Here is an 18,307-nt window from a genome sequence, read left to right as displayed (position 1 = left end):
TAAACTTGATTTCTCAGTTAACACTTAAACCTAAAATTCACCAGAAAAAATCCCCATATTGGTAGAAAAGAGATTATACCTTAGCTCTCTTTGGTGTCAGTCATCACTTGCCTTAATACTTGGTGCCACTGTTTTGACCTCCTCATATTGATAGTTTGGCAGAAGGAATGAGAGTCTCTGTGACCTTGAAAGATCATTTCCTATTAATATTCAGATATACCTCTCAGTGGTGTACCTCTCAGATATACCTGATATCCAGCTGGTAGAATCTATCCCTAATAAAGCTGCAAGCTAGCTGTTGTATGCTTATTTATTTGCAAACTACATCCATATATCATGTTCATCTATTTTTAGATATATTCTTCATGTCGGGGGTGGGAATGACTTTGTCTATGCCATACGGGGGATGGAGACAGTCTCTTTATGGAAGACTGGCTATGTAAGAATAATAACAAAGGATAACCACAACTGTTTATGTGTAGCAATGATAAATCTCTACTAGCAAGCCTAATCTATAGATAGTGTCATACGATATCAGTCTGACTATACAAAGTAAATTAAATCAAACTTAGATCATTTTATGAACCTCATCCTCAAGTCCAGCAATATAAAAATGATAAACATAATGGAAAAACAGAAAATTTAGCCCCAGAGATTCATATTATAGAATTACTTGCTCTTAATATTCCTTGTCTAGGGAATTCACAAGGTGACCAGCTAATCTCACATATATTTGTACATTTGTTATTAGAGACATAATCCATGCCAAAGCCTTGGGTTAACTATGTTTTAAACTGTTGATGGAGAAAGACTTCTACTCTATTCCTAGTAACTTGTTGTCATTTTACAGTAAAGCTAAGTTATAATTTAACATTCACTAAGAATCTAAATACTAATCAACAAAAGAGGTGCAATTATCTGTGCACATGTGAGGAGGGGTATAAATATAGTTATGATGTTTTTTCTTTAGGAAAGCATAGCAAATTCTAATGTATATATATATCAATGGCCAGAAAATAATACTGCAACTGCAGCATGTGATAATGATCACACAGGGGTTATAATGGAGATAAATGTTACCCTGCTTATTTAACTTCTATGCAGAGTACATCATGAGAAACGCTGGGCTGGGAGAAGCACAGGCTGGGATCAAGATTACCGAGAGAAATATCAATAACCTCAGATATGCAGATGACACCACCCTTATGACAGAAAGTGAAGAAGAACTAAAGAGCCTCTTAATGAAAGTGAAAGAGTAGAGTGAAAAAGTTGGCTTAAAGATCAACATTCAGAAAACTAAGATCATGGCATCTGGTCCCATCACTTCATGGGAAATAGATGGGAAACAGTGGAAACAGTGGCTGACTATTTTTCTGGGCTCCAAAATCACTGCAGATGGTGACTGCAGCCATGAAATTAAAAGATTCTTACTCCTTAGAAGGAAAGTTATGACCAACCTAGACAGCTTATTAAAAAGCAGAGACATTACTTTGTCCACAAAGGTCTGTCTAGTCAAGGCTATGGTTTTTCCAGTGGTCATGTATGGATGTGAAAGTTGGACTGTGAAGAAAGCTGAGTGCCGAAGAATTGATGCTTTTGAACTGTGGTGTTGGAGAAGACTCTTGAGGGTCCCTTGGACTGCAAGGAGACCCAACCAGTCCATCCTAAAGGATATCAGTCCTGGGTGTTCATTGGAAGGACTGATGTTGAAGCTGAAACTCCAATACTTTGGCCACCTGATGTGAAGAGCTGACTCATTTGAAAGGACCCTGATGCTGGGAAAGATTGAGGGCAGGAGGAAAAGGGGACGACAGAGGATGAGATGGTTGAATGGCATCACCAACTCAATGGACATGGGTTTGGATGGATTCTGGAAGTTGGTGATGGATAGGGAGGCCTGGCGTGCTGCAGTTCATGGGGTCGCAGAGTCAGACATGACTGAGTGACTGAACTGAACTGACATGCAAAGTACTATTAGAGCACAGAGAAAAGAATTAATTCTTAGGTAGAAATAAAGGAAAGCTTTGAAGAAGACAATGAACATGGGCAAAATTTTTAAGATTGATTGAACTTTGACAGACTGATGATGAAATGAGTGGTTGGCATGGCAGGGCTGAGAGGTGATGGCAAGGGGAATGGACGAAATGAGTACATGGTGAGGAAAGGGAAAAAAGTCCTCTAACAAGTTTCCTCTTCCCTGACTGCCACACATTTTCAACTTTGTAAAAGAAAAGGAAGAAAATCTTTGGAACCAATTTTTTTTTTTTTTTCCCCTGTGTGATCCCAGCGTTGCTTATGTGGATTGTCAAATAAGGGATGGACTCATAAAAGGATATTAATGTGTCATTTTTATTGAGCAAAGTAGCATTACAGAACAGGTGATTTCAAAGGCACATGACTCTTTCATTACAGCCTTCAGGGGCAATGTTTGATCACTGAAAACAGGCTGCTTTGTTCCAGCTTTCTCTGATGTTTGGCATTATCCTGAATACATATGCTCTGACTTGGAAAGAATCAGTCTGTAAAGATTTAATAGATTCGAGATTTGCATATTGAAAATGCATGTCTTGTGGTTAAAAATGAAATGAAAACTATTTTTATATCTATATACACACAACATTATTCAGACACACATCTCAGCAATTTTTAAGGCAATTAGGCACATTATAATGTGCTTGTTCTGAGATTATAAGTGTTGGCTGTTTTTTAAATTAACCATTTTATATTTTCACTGAGGAAAAATGTATTTTAAGAGACATAATAATGATAACAATGTACAAGAACTCTTCAAGTTTCAGGAGTTTGTGATTTGCTGTATTTCCTGTCACCTATCATGGACATGACTTTCTAGAGTTGGGTATCACTGACTTCCCTCTTTATTAAAAATGAGTTCATAGCTTTCTTACTTAGAGAAAATGGCAAGTCACGAAGAATTCAAGGCAAGTATTAAAGATTGACATTCTCATGAGGTTCTTTTCCTTGTATGACTGAAAAAAAAAGGGAGGGGGGATTTTCTTTTTTCGAAAGAAGAAGGATAATTAGATAGAGACCTGAAGTGGCAAAAGGTTTTTGTATGGTGATAAAAACTCACAGAATTTTCTCTTAGAATTTTGACTTCTGTCCTCTGTGAGTTGATATGTAATGTCACATAAATTCATCTTTTAATTTGAAATTCCAGTGGACCTTTGAAAAAGGGATGGCATTCCAAGTGAGTCAGTTTGCTATACATTACATCTGCAATTAGACATTCATTGCATTGAAATTAAGCTAAACAGACTTCTGCTGAAATGGGAAAAATCAAATTATATTCTATTTCATGTGACAAAAATCTTACCATGTCACTTTGCTATTTTAAATCCTTCCCTTTCCATATCCCCACTGACACATCCTCTGCCTCAGTGACGCTGAGTGCTTCCTCTACCTGACATGTCCTTCTCTCTGCTGAGTTTTGCTACAACCTCAGAACAGAGACTATTTCAGTTATACATTTGTTGTCTAGACCAGTGCTTTCCAGACCTCAATGTACTTATGAATCATCTGGGGATCTTGTTAAAAATGCAGGTTCTGATTCAGCAGGTCTGGGGTCTGGCTAAGGTCCTAACAAGCTCCCAGGTGATGCAGCAATGCACACTTTGGAGAGCAAGCGCCTAGATATGTATGACCTCTCATTAAATTGGTATTAGTTCCTGAACCCTGATAACTGAAAATGTAAATTCTCTGACTCTGAGGTTGCTTCAGACTTTAATTGTTTTGTTGTTGTTTATTGGTAATTTTATAAACACACTGCATGATCTGGAATCCCTCTAATTCTCCGTCTCCTTTCTTACCAGTTCCCACTTCTTACTTATATTTAAGATATAAAATATTATGTGAAGTGTCCAGAATGTATCAGACTCTTTCACACTTCACTACCTTTTCAAATACTATATCCTCTCCTGCCCTAACATCTTGTGAGGTTTCCTTTAAAACTCAGCTAGGCTGTCGTCTCCTCCATAATCCTTTCTCTAATCTCTTTACCATGTAATTGCTTCGTCAAATGCTGCCAATTTACTCCCACAATGCCCTGTATTTTATGTATTATAGCATCCTCATAATCTACTGCAATTGTTTGCTTCCCTGTCTCTTCCCTTCAAAATAGTGCTTCTATGGAGAAAACATATGAATTGGACCTCTAATGCATGCATGTGTTGCTCAGTTACTTCAGCCGTGTTTGACTCTTTGTGACCCTATGGACTGTAAGCCACCAGTCTCCTCTGTCCATGGCATTATCTCAGCAAGAATACTGGAGTGGGTTGCCATTTCTTCCTCCAGGGGATCTTTCTGACTCAGGGATCAAACCCACGTCTACTGTAGCTCCTGCATTGGCAAAGGAACTCTTTACCACTGAGCCACCTGGGAAGCCTCTATATCTCTACAGTGTCAGTTAGATTACTGTCAATTAAATGCCAAATTAAATTACTGCCAATTACAGTGTCTGACACATAGTAAGTGTTCATTAAAGATTGCTCAATAATTGAGGAAGGGAGGTTGATGTGTTGGTAGATATACAATAATATAACGTAGTATTTTTTTCATGAAGCTTAAAATTAAATTGGGAGTAATAGAAACTAAAGTCATAAAAAGTTAAGTCAGGATGAGATAATACTGTAAAAGTAAAATGCTACTGTGAGATTAATTGCCAAATGAGAATCAGAAAATAACTATTCTGAGCTCACTGGAAGAAAATGTCACTGTGGATTTACTATTATTATTTAATATCCCAGTGTGTTCCATGAGAGATTTGAGATGGCCAACAACACAACGTATTGAACTTAATGAAAAGTAATGAACATATGTGTATGTAGTTGAGGGAATAGTGTGAGAAAAGAAGCGAGCTTTAGAAGTATACGAGGAGTGCCTACACTAGCCTGTCTGCAGAAATGACCCTAATTTTTGGACAGTAAGATTGGTGAGCTAGATTTCATTTCCACTCTGCCTGGAAGGCTGACTCCTGTGGAGTCAGCAGCGCCATTGTCCTCCAGCTTCTGGCTGAACTGGGCTGCACTGGCTTATGATCCAATGGAGGAAGAGTGAGATCAGGACATTTATGTTCTTGTGTTTTCTAGAACTGGCTGTGCCTGTGTGTACATTGCCCCTTTGTTGAACTCTCCTTGTTGTTGTTCAGTTACCCAGTTGTGTCCTTCTCTTTCCCACCCCATGGACTGTAGCACACCAGGCCTCTCCGTCCCTCACCATCTCCCGAAGTTTGCCCAAGTTCATGTCCATTGCATCAGTGTCCATTGCCCAAGTTCATGTCTATTGCGTCTGTTGCATCCATTTCACACATGAGTCACGCTGTGTAAGGCCACCCAAGGTGGACAGGGTCATAGTAGAGAGTTCTGACAAAACATGATCCGCTGGAGGAGGGAATGGCAAACCACCCCGGAATACTTGCTGTGAGAACCTCATGAATTGTATAAAACCTCCTTAAATCATTCTGATTTGCATATGTCCCCTGCTCCCTGTTGAGACTGATACAATCATAGAATTGTTTAAAGCTAGATTAAATGCCATTTCCTTCTGCAGAGGATCTTCCTGATCCAGGGATCAAACCTGGGTCTCCTGCATTGCAGGCAAATTCTTTACAGTTTGAGCTACAGGATAGACCTAGATTAAATGCTGGGCTTAATAGCTTTCATGATAACCATTAATGCTATAAAAGTGTTTTAGATACCTGCTATATCTGTGAGGAAGGGTCTCAGCAGAGAAAAATTCAGAAAACCAACCAACTAACCTAAAATCTTATGCTCTTATTGTTCGTATTTTAGTGTGGTAAAGAGGGTTTAAATCATATTGGAGAAAAGAAAATTGATATATTTAAAAATGAGGTGGATGAAACTGGAGCCAATTATACAGAGCGAAGTAAGCCACAAAGAAAAACACCAATACAGTATACTAACACATATATATGGAATTTAGAAAGATGGTAACGATAATCCTGTATGCGAGATAGCAAAAGAGACACAGATGTATAGAACAGTCTTTTGGACTCTGTGGGAGAGGGAGAGGGTGGGATGATTTGGGAGAATGGCATTGAAACATGTATAATATCATATAAGAAATGAATTGCCAGTCTAGGTTCGATGCAGGATACAGGATGCTTGGGGCTGGTGCACTGGGATGACCCAGAGAGATGGTATGGGGAGGGAGGTGGGAGGGTAGTTCAGGATTGGGGACATGTGTACACCCGCGGCAGATTCATGTTGATGTACGGCAAAACCAATACAGTATTGTAAAGTAAAATAAAAAGATAAATAAATAAACCTAAATAAATAAATAAAAATAAAAATCTCACAGTTCTGCAATGTTTATTTATATCAACCTCTAGTTTCCTGTTTTTTTATTGTAAAGTGACAATATCACAAAGATGTAGTTTGGGGGTTGTTTCTTTTTTACTGAGGGTAGGTTATCCAGAATTTTTGCTTTTCCTGTTTCCTGTTGCTCATCTTTTAGTTATTTCACTGTTCAATGTTTCTCCATCAGGAGATATAAAAGAAAAATTAAATAGATGAAAATTTGAGGTTTGACATCTATGGTAAAAGGTTTCTTAGGAAGAAGACTGAAATTCTGAACTAAAATGAAGCTTTTCAGTTTATCTGGATTGGTCTGCCCTCTATTGCCATCAGATATTGAGAATTGTTTCCAGCTTGTCAAAAACAAGAGAAAAAGTGGGCAAAATGTTATATTCATGATGATGAAAATAACTAGGTATTATAAATAGATGTAATACTCTTAATATGAAGCCCAGGTATACAAACCCTCTGTCTTTGAAGGTTCAGTTCAGTTCAGTTGCTCAGTCGTGTCTGACTCTTTGCGACCCCATGAATTGCAGCACGCCAGGCCTCCCTGTCCATCACCAACTCCCGGAGCTCATCAAGACTCAGGTCCATCGAGTCAGTAATGCCATCCAGCCATCTCATCCTCTGTCATCCCCTTCTCCTCCTGCCCCCCAATCCCTCCCAGCATCAGAGTCTTTTCCAGTGAGTCAGCTTCTCGCATGAGGTGGCCAAAGTACTGGAGTTTCAGCTTTAGCATCATTCCTTCCAAAAATCCCAGGGCTGATCTCCTTCAGAATGGACTGGTTGGATCTCCTTGCAGTCCAAGGGGCTCTCAAGAGTCTTCTCCAACACCACAGTTCAAAAGCATCCATTCTTCGGCGCTCAGCTTTCTTCACAATCCAACTCTCACATCCATACATGACCACAGGAAAAACCATAGCCTTGACTAGACGGACCTTTGTTGGCAAAGTAATGTCTCTGCTTTTGAATATGCTATCTAGGTTGGTCATAACTTTTCTTCCAAGGAGTAAGCGTCTTTTAATTTCATGGCTGCAATCACCATCTGCAGTGATTTTGGAGCCCCAAAAAATAAAGTCTGAAGATTAGATTGTATTACAACCTTGTTTGCAGTATTTACTTAGATCATTATTGACTCGTGTGGGTTTCACTCTGTGACCTAGCAAAAAAATATAAATTCCAGCAGAAGACATGGCTGAGCTTGACCTTGGAAAGATGAGCTAAAGGTACTGAAGAAACCATAAATTCAATTTACAATAATAGCAAAAATAAGATTGTTTATACTTTGCCCAGTGGATGAAGTGAAAAATCTAATATTTTTCCTAGCAAGTGCTGTACGTTTTGCCAAGCTTGATTAAATTCCTGTTTAGCAGGTGTCTAAGAGAAGAACTGAATAAAAATGCTTCATATGAGGCTTTTGATTCCTACTTTGGTCTTCATTATTGAATTCTTTTTTTCTTCCTCTTTTCAGGTTCTGTTTATGAAATGTTTGGAAATGAATGCTGTTTGTCAACAGGAGAAGTGATTAAAATTACTGACCTCAAAATTAAGAAAATCATGGCTGAAATTTGTGGGCACGTTGAAGGTTGTGTGTCTCCACAATCATTTGAACTGCCTATGAATTTTCCAGGTACATTATTTTACAACCATTTCTCATTTGTAAAACTGTATTGTTAAATGTTATATAATCTCTACAACTGAAAACAATGAAAAATGGTATTTTTTGTTTTATTCTAGGGTACTGGGTGAAAAACTCAGGTCTCATAGGTCAGTGATTTTTAAAGACTAATAGAAGTCAAATATTTTCTCGCCTTTTCAGTAAACATATTTTACTTAGGAATTAATATTTTCTGCTAGATAGTGGGAATGAAGAAATTAAATATATATTTTCATAATTTATGTAGAACTAATTAATATTTCTTAATCATAGTTGCACTCTTTATTCCTAGCTCCCTGGATCACTGCTAAACTTCATTTTCTGGCCATACTGACAAGTTTGGCTGCTCTTCTTTGTCTAGTTAACTCTGTCTTCAAAAATTAGCCTAGATATTATGTCTCTTAGAAAACTTTTGCTGACTTTATAATTCAATCTAGATATCACTCTTTTATGTTACCATAGTATCTTGGGCACCATACTATACACCTTATTGGATAGTAATTAATGATTTTCTTATTCGTCTTATTCTTTAGGCCAGAGTTGGCTGGCTCTTTTTGTAAAGGACCAGATGGTAAATATTTAAGACTTCACTTGCCAAATAGTCTTCATAACAACTACTCCACTCTGATGTTGTTACATGAAAGAAGCTATAGACACTACTTAAACCAGTGAACACGGTTGTGGTTCCATAGAAATTTATTTCAAAATCAGGGGATTGGCAGATTTTGACCTGTGAACTACAGTTTGGTGAACTCTGCCTGAGGATAAAACCCATACAGGAGACATCAGAGACTCAGGTTCAATCCCTGGGTTGGGAAGACCACTGGAGGAGGTCATGGCACCCCACTCCAGTATTCTTGCCTGGAGAATCCCATGGACAGGGAAGACTGGCAGACTACAGTTCATAGGGTCACAGAGTTGGTTGGACACAACTGAAAAGACTTGGCATGCATGCATGCAATGTGGCAGTAAGGTGTGGCAGGGGTAGAAACATTCTCTAGTCCTGTGATTATGTCATTGTGTTTTTGTGAACTTGTGCCTCTGAATTGTGAACTTCACGAGTGCTTCTTGGTCCCCTTCCCCACATCCTTAGTTGGGACAGTATGGCTAGAGTGGGTTGGAGTTGGGTATTTCCCTTCTCCCTTGTGGAAAACCAGTGCAGGCTAAAGCTGGGTATTTCCCTTTCCCCAAGTGGAAAGGTGAGAGTGGGCTTTGTTGTGTATTTTACCGAAGTGGAAGGCTAGAGTGGGTGTTAGCTGTGTATTTTCATCCCTCTGGGTCAGTGAGTCTTAATAAAGCATGGATTAAGAATAGAATGCTCTGGCCTGTTTCAAAATGGGTTTTTCTACCTTCCCTCTATGAGAAGCATGAGGAGATTTTTCTTTGATATTCACTGTGAGGGCTAGGTTGAGTTTTTGGTGGTAGAACTTAAAAAATTGTGGTCCTTCCCTATGACTAGATCTCCCTGAAGGTTTTTGCTCTCATACTTGTCCACTTTAAGCCTCCAGCAATTTGTTGATTGCAGTTCGGATTTGTCTACGCTGGTACTGGTTTTTGTAGCAGTTTCTTCTCTAGTAAATTGTGATTCTCTGTACTTGCTTGTCTGTCTCTCCAGTTTTGGAGGCAGTACTTTTTCCTCTGATCTCACTTCTCTAACGTACCTAAGAACAGTTGTTGATTTTTTCAGTTTGTTCAGATTTCACTTTTCTTATGGACAGAGGGATATCACCGAATTCCTTGTATGCCAGACTAGAAACCAGAAGTCTGATGCTTTTAAAAATAATATCTAATTATATGTGTGTGTATTTAGTGATTTTTTCAGTATTAGTCTGAGGATTATAATTAATGTCTTAATTTTTAGCAATCTAGTTTGGATTAGCCAATTTAATTTCAATGGTATAAAAAATTTGGCTCCCATATAGCTCTGTTTCTTACTCCTTGGTTCAGTTCAGTTCAGTTGCTCCATCATGTCCAACTTTTTGCAACCCCATGAACTGCAGCACTCCAGGCCTCCCTGTCCATCACCAACTCCTGGAGTCTACGCAAACTCATGTCCATTGAGTTGGTGATGCCATCCAACCATCTCATCCTCTGTCATCCCCTTCTTCTCCTGCCCTCAATCTTTCCCAGCATCAGGATCTTTTCCAAATGAATCAGCTCTTCTCATCAGATGGCCAAAGTATTGGAGTTTCAGCTTCAACATCAGTCCTTCCAATGAACACCCAGGACTGATCTCCTTTAGGATGGACTGGTTGGATCTCCTTGCAGTCCAAGGGACTCTCAAGAGTCTTCTCCAACACCACAGTTCAAAAGCATCAATTCTTTAGCACTCAGCTTTCTTTATAGTCCAATTCTCACATCCATACATGACTACTAGAAAAACCATAGCCTTGACTAGATGGACCTTTGTTGGCAAAGTAATGTCTCTGCTTTTTAATATGCTGTCCAGGTTGGTCATAACTTTTCATCCAAGGAGTAAGCATCTTTTAATTTCATGGCTGCAATCACCATCTGCAGTGATTTTGGAGCCCCCCAAAATAAAGTCTGCACTGTTTCCACTGTTTCCTCATCTATTTGCCATGAAGTGATGGGACCGGATGCCATGAACTTAGTTTTCTGAATGTTGAGCTTTAAGTCAACTTTTTCACTCTCCTCTTTCACTTTCACTTTCATCAAGAGGCTCTTTAGTTCTTCTTCACTTTCTGCCATAAGGGTGGTGTCATCTGCATATCTGGGGTTATTGATATTTCTCCTGGCAATCTTGATTCCAGCTTGTACTTCTTCCAGCCCAGAGTTTCTCATGATGTACTCTGCATATGGGGTTTTTATTATTATAAAAATCACATCTTTATACATTGTGTGCCCATCAGCACAGATTGTGACTTTTTTATGCAGCTTTTTTTTTTTTTTTTGTAATAAGCTAGGAGAAAAAGAAAATGAAAACAAAACATGCATTTAAGCGTCTTTTACAGGGGGATTCATGTTTGGAATCACATGTAAGAATTAAAGATTTTAAAATTAAAAAATAAAAACTAAAAAAAAAAAGAGTCTTTTACTTTTGTAGTTAGCTTTATTGATAACTCTTATTTCTTCACATATAATAGAGTCACTGATTTGTGTCCTCTCATGTCAGCCTGAAGAACCCCCTTGGGTGTTTTCTTGTATGGAAGGTTTGGTAGTGATAAATTCTCTCAATTTTTGTTTATCTGGAAATGTCTTAATATTTTCTTTATTTTTACAGGATTTTTTTTTCTGGATAGAGAATTTTTGGTTGATGATTCTTTTCTTTCAGCACTTTAAGTACATCATCCCAGTGATTTCTGTCCTCCATGGTTTCTAGTAGAAATTAGCTTTTAATCTTATGAGAAACCCTTGTACATGATGAATCTTTTCTTTTCTCCTCCCCCCCTCCCATATTCTCTATTTGTTTTTACTTTTCAACTGTTTAATTATGATGTTTCTAGCCATGGATCTCTGAGTTTATTCTACCTGGAGTATGTTGAGTTTCTTAAAGTGTAGATTAATGTTTTTCATCAAATTTTGGCTGTTTTGCCATCATTTCCTCAAATATTCTTTCTACACTTTTTTCTCTTTCTTCTGAGATGTTTATTTTTCACATATTGATATGCTTGATGGTGTATCACAGGCCTTTGAAGCTCTGTTTGTTTTCTTCATACTTTTTGTTTCTTAGAATGGATAATCTCAGTTGACCTACTTTCAGATTTGACTTATAATCTCTGTTTGCTAAGACTTGATTTCATACTTCCTTTTCATCCTGTAGACACAGTTTCTTTCATTTCTTTGAATATATTTAACATAGCTGTTTGAATTCTTTCTCTAGGAATTCCAGTGTCTGGGCTTCCTCAGAAACAGTTTCTATTGACTGAATTCTTCCCCCTTGCTTATGAGCCAGACATTCTTGTTCCTTTGCCTGTCTTGCAATTTAATGTCAAAAATTGCAGATTTTCAACAATATAATGTATCAACTCTAGAAATTGGATTCTCTTCCCTCCTCAGGTCTTCTTATTGCTGATTGTTTAGTGATTCTTCTGAACTAAGTCTGCAAAGTTTACATTCTCTGTTACATACAGCCATTGAAATGTCTGCTATAGAAGTTGTTGCTTGGTGGGCAATGAAAGTGTGGACAGAGATTTCCTTAAACAACTGGAACCAAGAAGTTTCCCAGTCTTTGAAGAGATTCTGTGTTCACTTGGAGATGCATTCAAACACTCAACCAAGCAGTTGCAAACTATTGCTTAACTTTTATTTCCTGCTCATATAAAGCTTCAAAGTCAACCAGAATTGAGAGTTTATGGACTTCTCAGGTCTTTCTTGAGCATGCATACAGTTTTGGGCATGTGCAAGGTCATATACATTTATGTGGTCCTCTAGATTTCCAGGAATGTGTTGGAACTTCTCAGTGTCCTTATGGACATCTCATTCCTGAGCTTTTCATTTTAGGCTTTTTGGTTAACCTTCCCCCTCCCCAACTATTACACACCACAGAAATTAAATAATTGCCTCTCATTGTTTTTGACAAATGCCCTGAGGAAAAGTATTTTCCCCTGTCACTGAACTCAGAATAGGCCAAATAGAGGCAGCATTACAGACAGAATCTTCCATGGAGTCACCAGACATGTCAAATAATACGTTTTTTTGAGAATGAGCTTTGAAGGAACTCCAGCTTCTGCTGCATCTTATGACTGCTGGCTTTGCTATGATCGTAGGCTGTTGGTTTTCAAGCTACTATGGAGTTGAAGAGGGTAGGAAGAGTGGGAAAACAAGCAAGTTAAAATGCCACAAAGTTTGCTGTTTTTAAAAAGATTCAGCTCTTAATATTTTTCCATTAATAAATTTTCTCCAGATTGCTATAATTCTTTGATTAATTTCCAGAGTTCTGAAAAAAATTAATCCTGGTGATTTTTTTTAAACCAGTTTCTCTATTGCTTTTATGAAGGAGACAATTTTCAAAGGCCCTTATTCCACCATCCCTTTGACATCATCCACTCTTCTGTATTGAAGTAAAGTATACAAATGTAGATTCTTAATGTCTTGTTGGTAATTCAAAAGTTTGGATGAAGATGACCATAACTTTGACAATGGTATGCATGGTACCCTTTCTTTGCAAATAAAGACACTCTACTGAAGAAAGATATATAGCTTTTAATCAGTAAATATAGCTGTATAGATGCAACTCCAGCAAATGAAAACTCAAGCAACAATTAAGAAAGAAAAGCTTTGTAGTGAGTTGGCAAGGACTCCTTAAGGGAATAAACTAGAAGCTGATTTTTTGCTAAAATGTGAGTGGGAAATTAAGCTTGCAATATACATAGCTGATTGCATCATATATTAATGTTATGTTTCTAGATATATTTATTATGTTACCTAAAAAATCTTCAATATAGTAAAAGAAATAAAAAGCAATCACTTCAATTGTTTATGGAAATAAACTTTGTATTAGAAGCATAATTTGTTTTTTTATTAAGACAGCCCACTTGGTTAAGTCCTTTTATGAGCTAGAAAATGTCATTCTTGCCAAATACAACAAAAATACATTCTGGTATTTGGTAGTTGATTGCATTCTCCACATACACCAGTAAATCATGTAATGTTTGGGTTATAGTAAAGTTCCAAATTTCTGTATTACTTCTTGGAAATATTTGTTTCTCCTTCATCGTGTTATTAAGCATGTATAATAAATGCTTTATCTTTAGACATAAGAAGTATCCTAAGTTTCAGTATACTTTTTTTTTTTCCCTGATGGTCAAAGTTTATTTCCAAGCAGCAAACTTACATAATATCTCTAAACCATATGTTCAAGAAAGGCTGTGGTTGCATCTGTAGATTCATCATTAAAATTTCATGGTTAGATTGAAGATATTTTTCTGTTTGAATTTTTAGATCATATTTTATGAATTTTATTATTGTGGAAGAATACTGTTGTGTAGGTGTGTGGGAAGTGTGGTAGTAGAACTTAGATATGGAACATTCTCTGCTACCCTACACTCTATCCTGCCCACATCACAGTCTCAAATGTGAATCCTAATGATGTGTCAGACACTGCTCTAAATACTTATACATGTAAAACTGTTCTAAACACTTTTATGTATATATGGATTACTAATCGAATTCACATTTTTCATATGAGGAAACAGAGTTACAGAAAGGCCAAGTAACTTGCCCAATATCACATAGTTAAGTAAGTGGTTATGTTAGATCTACCTTGGTGGTGGTGGTTTATTGCTAAGTCGTAACTGACTCTTGTGACCCCATGGACTGTAGCCCGCCAGGCTCCTCTGGTTTCCCAGGCAAGAATACTGGAGTGGGTTGCCTTTTCCTTCTCCAGGGGATCGTCCTGACCCAGGGGTTGAACCTGTGTCTTCTGCATTGTAGGGGGTCTCCTGCATTGCAGGCAGATTCTTTACTGCTGAGCCACCAGGGAAGCCCCTAAACCTACACTAGCACTTAGACATTAGACATTTAATATGTTTATTCATGTTTATTCATCAAACATTTATGTGGCTATCCGAGAGCTTCATTTCTTCTACTCTTGGGTTTCTCCTGAGTAAGTGATCTAAGCAAGCCCAAAATGGAAATCATAGTCTTCTATAACCTAATCTCAGAAGTGACATACCATCACTTCTGCTATATTTCTTGATCACACAGGTGAATGCTGGTGATCTGGGTGGGGATTGCACAAAGATGAGACAACCAGGAGGTAGGGCAGGAATCAATGGGACCTATCTTGGAGGTTACCAAACACAGGTATTTTTAAAAATTAAAAAAAAGTGAATTAATTTTATAAATATATTTTATTTAAAACTATGTGTCTAAAATATTGGTGTATTCCTGGTGGCTCAGACGGTAAAGAATCTGCCTGCAATGTAGGAGTCTTGGGTTCAATACCTGGGTCAGGAAGATCTCCCAGAGAAGGGAATGGCTATCCACTCCAGTATTCTTGCCTGGAGAATTCCATGGACAGAAGAGCCTGGCAGGCTGCAGTCTATGGGATCACAAAGAGTTGGACATGGCTGAGTGACTAATACACTTTCATCTAAAATATTATTTTTTAAATATCTAATCAGTATAAATTTATTGAAATATTTTACATTATTTTCATGTCAAGCATGTATTTTTAATGCATCAAAACCAAGCATGTATTTTCTACTTATAGCACATATCAAGTCTGGCCATACAAATTTCAAGTGGCCATATTTCAATTGGAGAAGGAAATGGCAGCCCACTCCAGTATTCTTGCCTGGAGAATCCTGTGGATGGAGGAGCCTGGTGGGCTACTGTCCGTGGGGTCGCACAGAGTCAGACACGACTGAGGTGTCTTAGCACATATTCCAAATGCTCAACGCAGTGCTCCAGCTGTGGTACTATATTGGAGAGCTACAGTATAGATCCAAACCATTCCAGAGTCTGTGCTCTGGAGCACTTCTTTCTTAATCATAGAAAAGAGTAAGGTGGTCTTTGTCAACCAGCATCACTGTTATAATGAGGATCTGCAAACAAAATAAAAAATTAAGAAAACACAAAAAAGAACAAAAATTAAACAAACAAAAAATTATGAGGATCTACAAATCCCCCAGATATGTGGCATTCTTTCTAATTTTCCTGTTATATGCAGTAAGCCTTGTAATGTTCCTAAATTAATGCTACTCTTAAATAACATAAAATAGGAATTTTTAAATGAATGTTGGAAATTTATTAACTGTAAAATTTCTTTCATATGTTTAATGGACTTGAGTCATGCTTTAAAGACAAACTTTAGGCAGTGCTTCCTACATAAATTAATTGCTACCAGATAAGTGGATAAATGGATTTCATTTGTCAAGAGGTGAAGCCATCTTTAAGTAGCCTTGTAGCTGCCAAGCTGACTTGCCACACTTCATAAATTAGATCAGTCATGAAACAATAAGCCCATATGAATGCAGCAGTTAATTTCTCATGGCACAGCTGACAGCGTGAGCATCATGCTTTAGTGGTTTCCCTTGAGTCCCATCTCCCACAGGTAAGATGGGACTGAGCCAGGTCGATGTCTAATGCACAGTGGAGAAATATTGAGCTCAGGAAATCTCCAAAGTGTAATGGGTGCTTACTAACCTGACATTCTTTGCCCTTGAAGAAAATGTTGCCTTTATTACCTGGAATGTAAGAAAATATCTTGGGAAAGAGGAGGGAGATTTTAGGATCCTAGAATGTCTCTCAGGAGGGAGATACTCTCTACTATTTCCATACTGGTCAGGAAACAAATCTTTTACCTCTAGTTTCTGAGGCATGTGAAATGCTATGGAGAATTATCTTCCAACATATCTATATCACTTAACAGTAAAACTCTTTCCAAAATCATTTTAATTATAAATGTGAAAATTATAGGAAAGTAGTAATAATCGGTGACAAAATTGGATGAATAATAAAAGTATTTCTTCAAGAAACTGATTAAGGTTAAATGATTAAAATTTATGAAACTTGCTCCTTTATGCCTGGGTACTAAAACACGTAATACATTGACCTTTTTCAAAATGAATTTCTCATTGTTTTATTTGGGAAAATATATACTTAATTGATAGAAAATGTAACACTACATTCAGTGGTGATTATTATGTTTCATGTACCATTAGAATGACTAAATCTTTTTTGTTTAGCCATTTTATGATTATAGCTATAATTTTTCACTATAATATTAGTTTATAAAGGGACCTAATAGGAAAATTGTGTGAAAATATTTAAAATATATTTAATAGCTTTATAATATATGAATAACTGTTTGTCTTCATTTTTTAAATGACTTACATTAAAAGAAGCAATCTATACACCAGAATTTGCTATTGTTTTTCTATCTGGATGTTATGATGACACGTGATTCAGAAAAGCCCTAAGTAGGGCTCCCTGATTTCTGGACTATTTTCTATTCCAGTAATCATGGGCCATTCTTCCAGGTTTTCTGAGTCAACTTCTTTTAAGACATCTATTCTCCTCTGTGCTCACTTAGGCAAAATAGATTCATCTCTGCCTCTTATAGGAAATATTTTCCTAGACTGGTCAGGAAAGGGGTATTCTTCTTATACCACACAAGAAAATGTGAAGTCATCTAAATGCACAAAAATCCAGACTTTTACAGTAATTTTTAGCTCCATTTTTTTTTTTGCCTGTGTTTTCTTCTCTGTAGTACATGATCAGATTTCTTTTCCTCATCTTTGCTCTTTGAATAACTAAAATATATATTATCTGAAAGACAAATAGACCAGCAGTTCTAGCTCAAAATGTTCTCTTGCCCAGCTGTGTACCTCTTAGAATTAGACTGCAATTCTGTCAGAAAGATGATTTTAAAATAGACTCTTTTACAACTGGCACTATTCTATAAGTTCTCATAATATTAATATTGTAAACACTTCTTCTAAAAATCTATGTCATCACTTTTTGCTTTACCATCTCCTTCCTTTTCATGAACAGTTCCTTCAAAGCTCCTTATGGTGTTGCCTCAGAAGAACCAGCATGGACTCTCATGAGAGGAACCAGACTGTCCACTCAAATTGTCTACTCAGGCCTTCATTTCTTGAAGTGGATGTTGCTAAAGAACATTGCTGTATTTATATTTAGTTATGTATCAGAGATTTAGAGTTTCTTTCATTGGAAGAAAAGATTTTTAATACTTTATTTTTTAGAGCAATTTTAGGATTTCATAACACACTTGACATGAAGTACAGAAATGTCCCATATACACCCTGCCCCTGCATATACCTAGCCTTCTCGCTCTCCTCCCAGAGTGGTACACTGGTTACAACTGGCACATCATGCTTGACACATCATAATCACTGAGGTTCATGGTTTACATTGTGCTTTACTCTTGGTGCTGTGTGTCCTTAAAAAAATGATATGTATTCACCATCATGTAATCATATTCGAGTATTTTCACTGCCCTAACAATCCTCTGTGTCTGGTCTCTTCATCTCTTCCCCTAGACCTCTGGCAACCATTGTTTTTTTTACTGTTTCCATGTGTGCTGTGCGCTCAGTCACTCAGTCATGTCCTACTCTTTGCAACCCCATGGACTATGGCCCATCAGGATCGTCTATCCATGGAGTTTTCCAGGCAAGAATACTGGAGTGGGCTGCCATTTCCTACTCCAGACAATCTTCCCAACCCAGGGACTGAACTCACATCTTTTGCATCTCCTGCATTGGCAGCTGGATTCTTTAACACTGCGCAACCTGGGAAGCCCAGATGAAAGTCAAAAAAAGGAACGGTGTGTGCATGTGTGTGTGTGTGTGTGTGTGTGTGTGTGTGTGTGTGAGTGTGTCTACTCAGT

The 18,307-nt window shown here is 37.5% G+C and overlaps 1 protein-coding gene across 3 annotated transcripts in view; it reads left to right on the top strand.

The window, feature by feature from the left end:
• THEMIS (thymocyte selection associated) overlaps window positions 1–18,307 on the top strand; it is a 207,191-nt gene that overhangs the window by 28,798 nt on the left and 160,086 nt on the right. For all 3 annotated transcript variants that reach the window (XM_042253441.1, XM_042253440.1, XM_004011308.5), the window contains exon 2: window positions 7,807–7,965. In XM_042253441.1, coding sequence (XP_042109375.1) covers window positions 7,807–7,965 — 159 coding nt within the window. The remainder of the gene's footprint in view (window positions 1–7,806; window positions 7,966–18,307) is intronic.

This window comes from Ovis aries, chromosome 8, assembly GCF_016772045.2.
Source record: "Ovis aries strain OAR_USU_Benz2616 breed Rambouillet chromosome 8, ARS-UI_Ramb_v3.0, whole genome shotgun sequence".
Classification (NCBI taxonomy): domain Eukaryota; kingdom Metazoa; phylum Chordata; class Mammalia; order Artiodactyla; family Bovidae; genus Ovis; species Ovis aries.
This window is presented reverse-complemented; position numbering and strand designations above follow the sequence as displayed.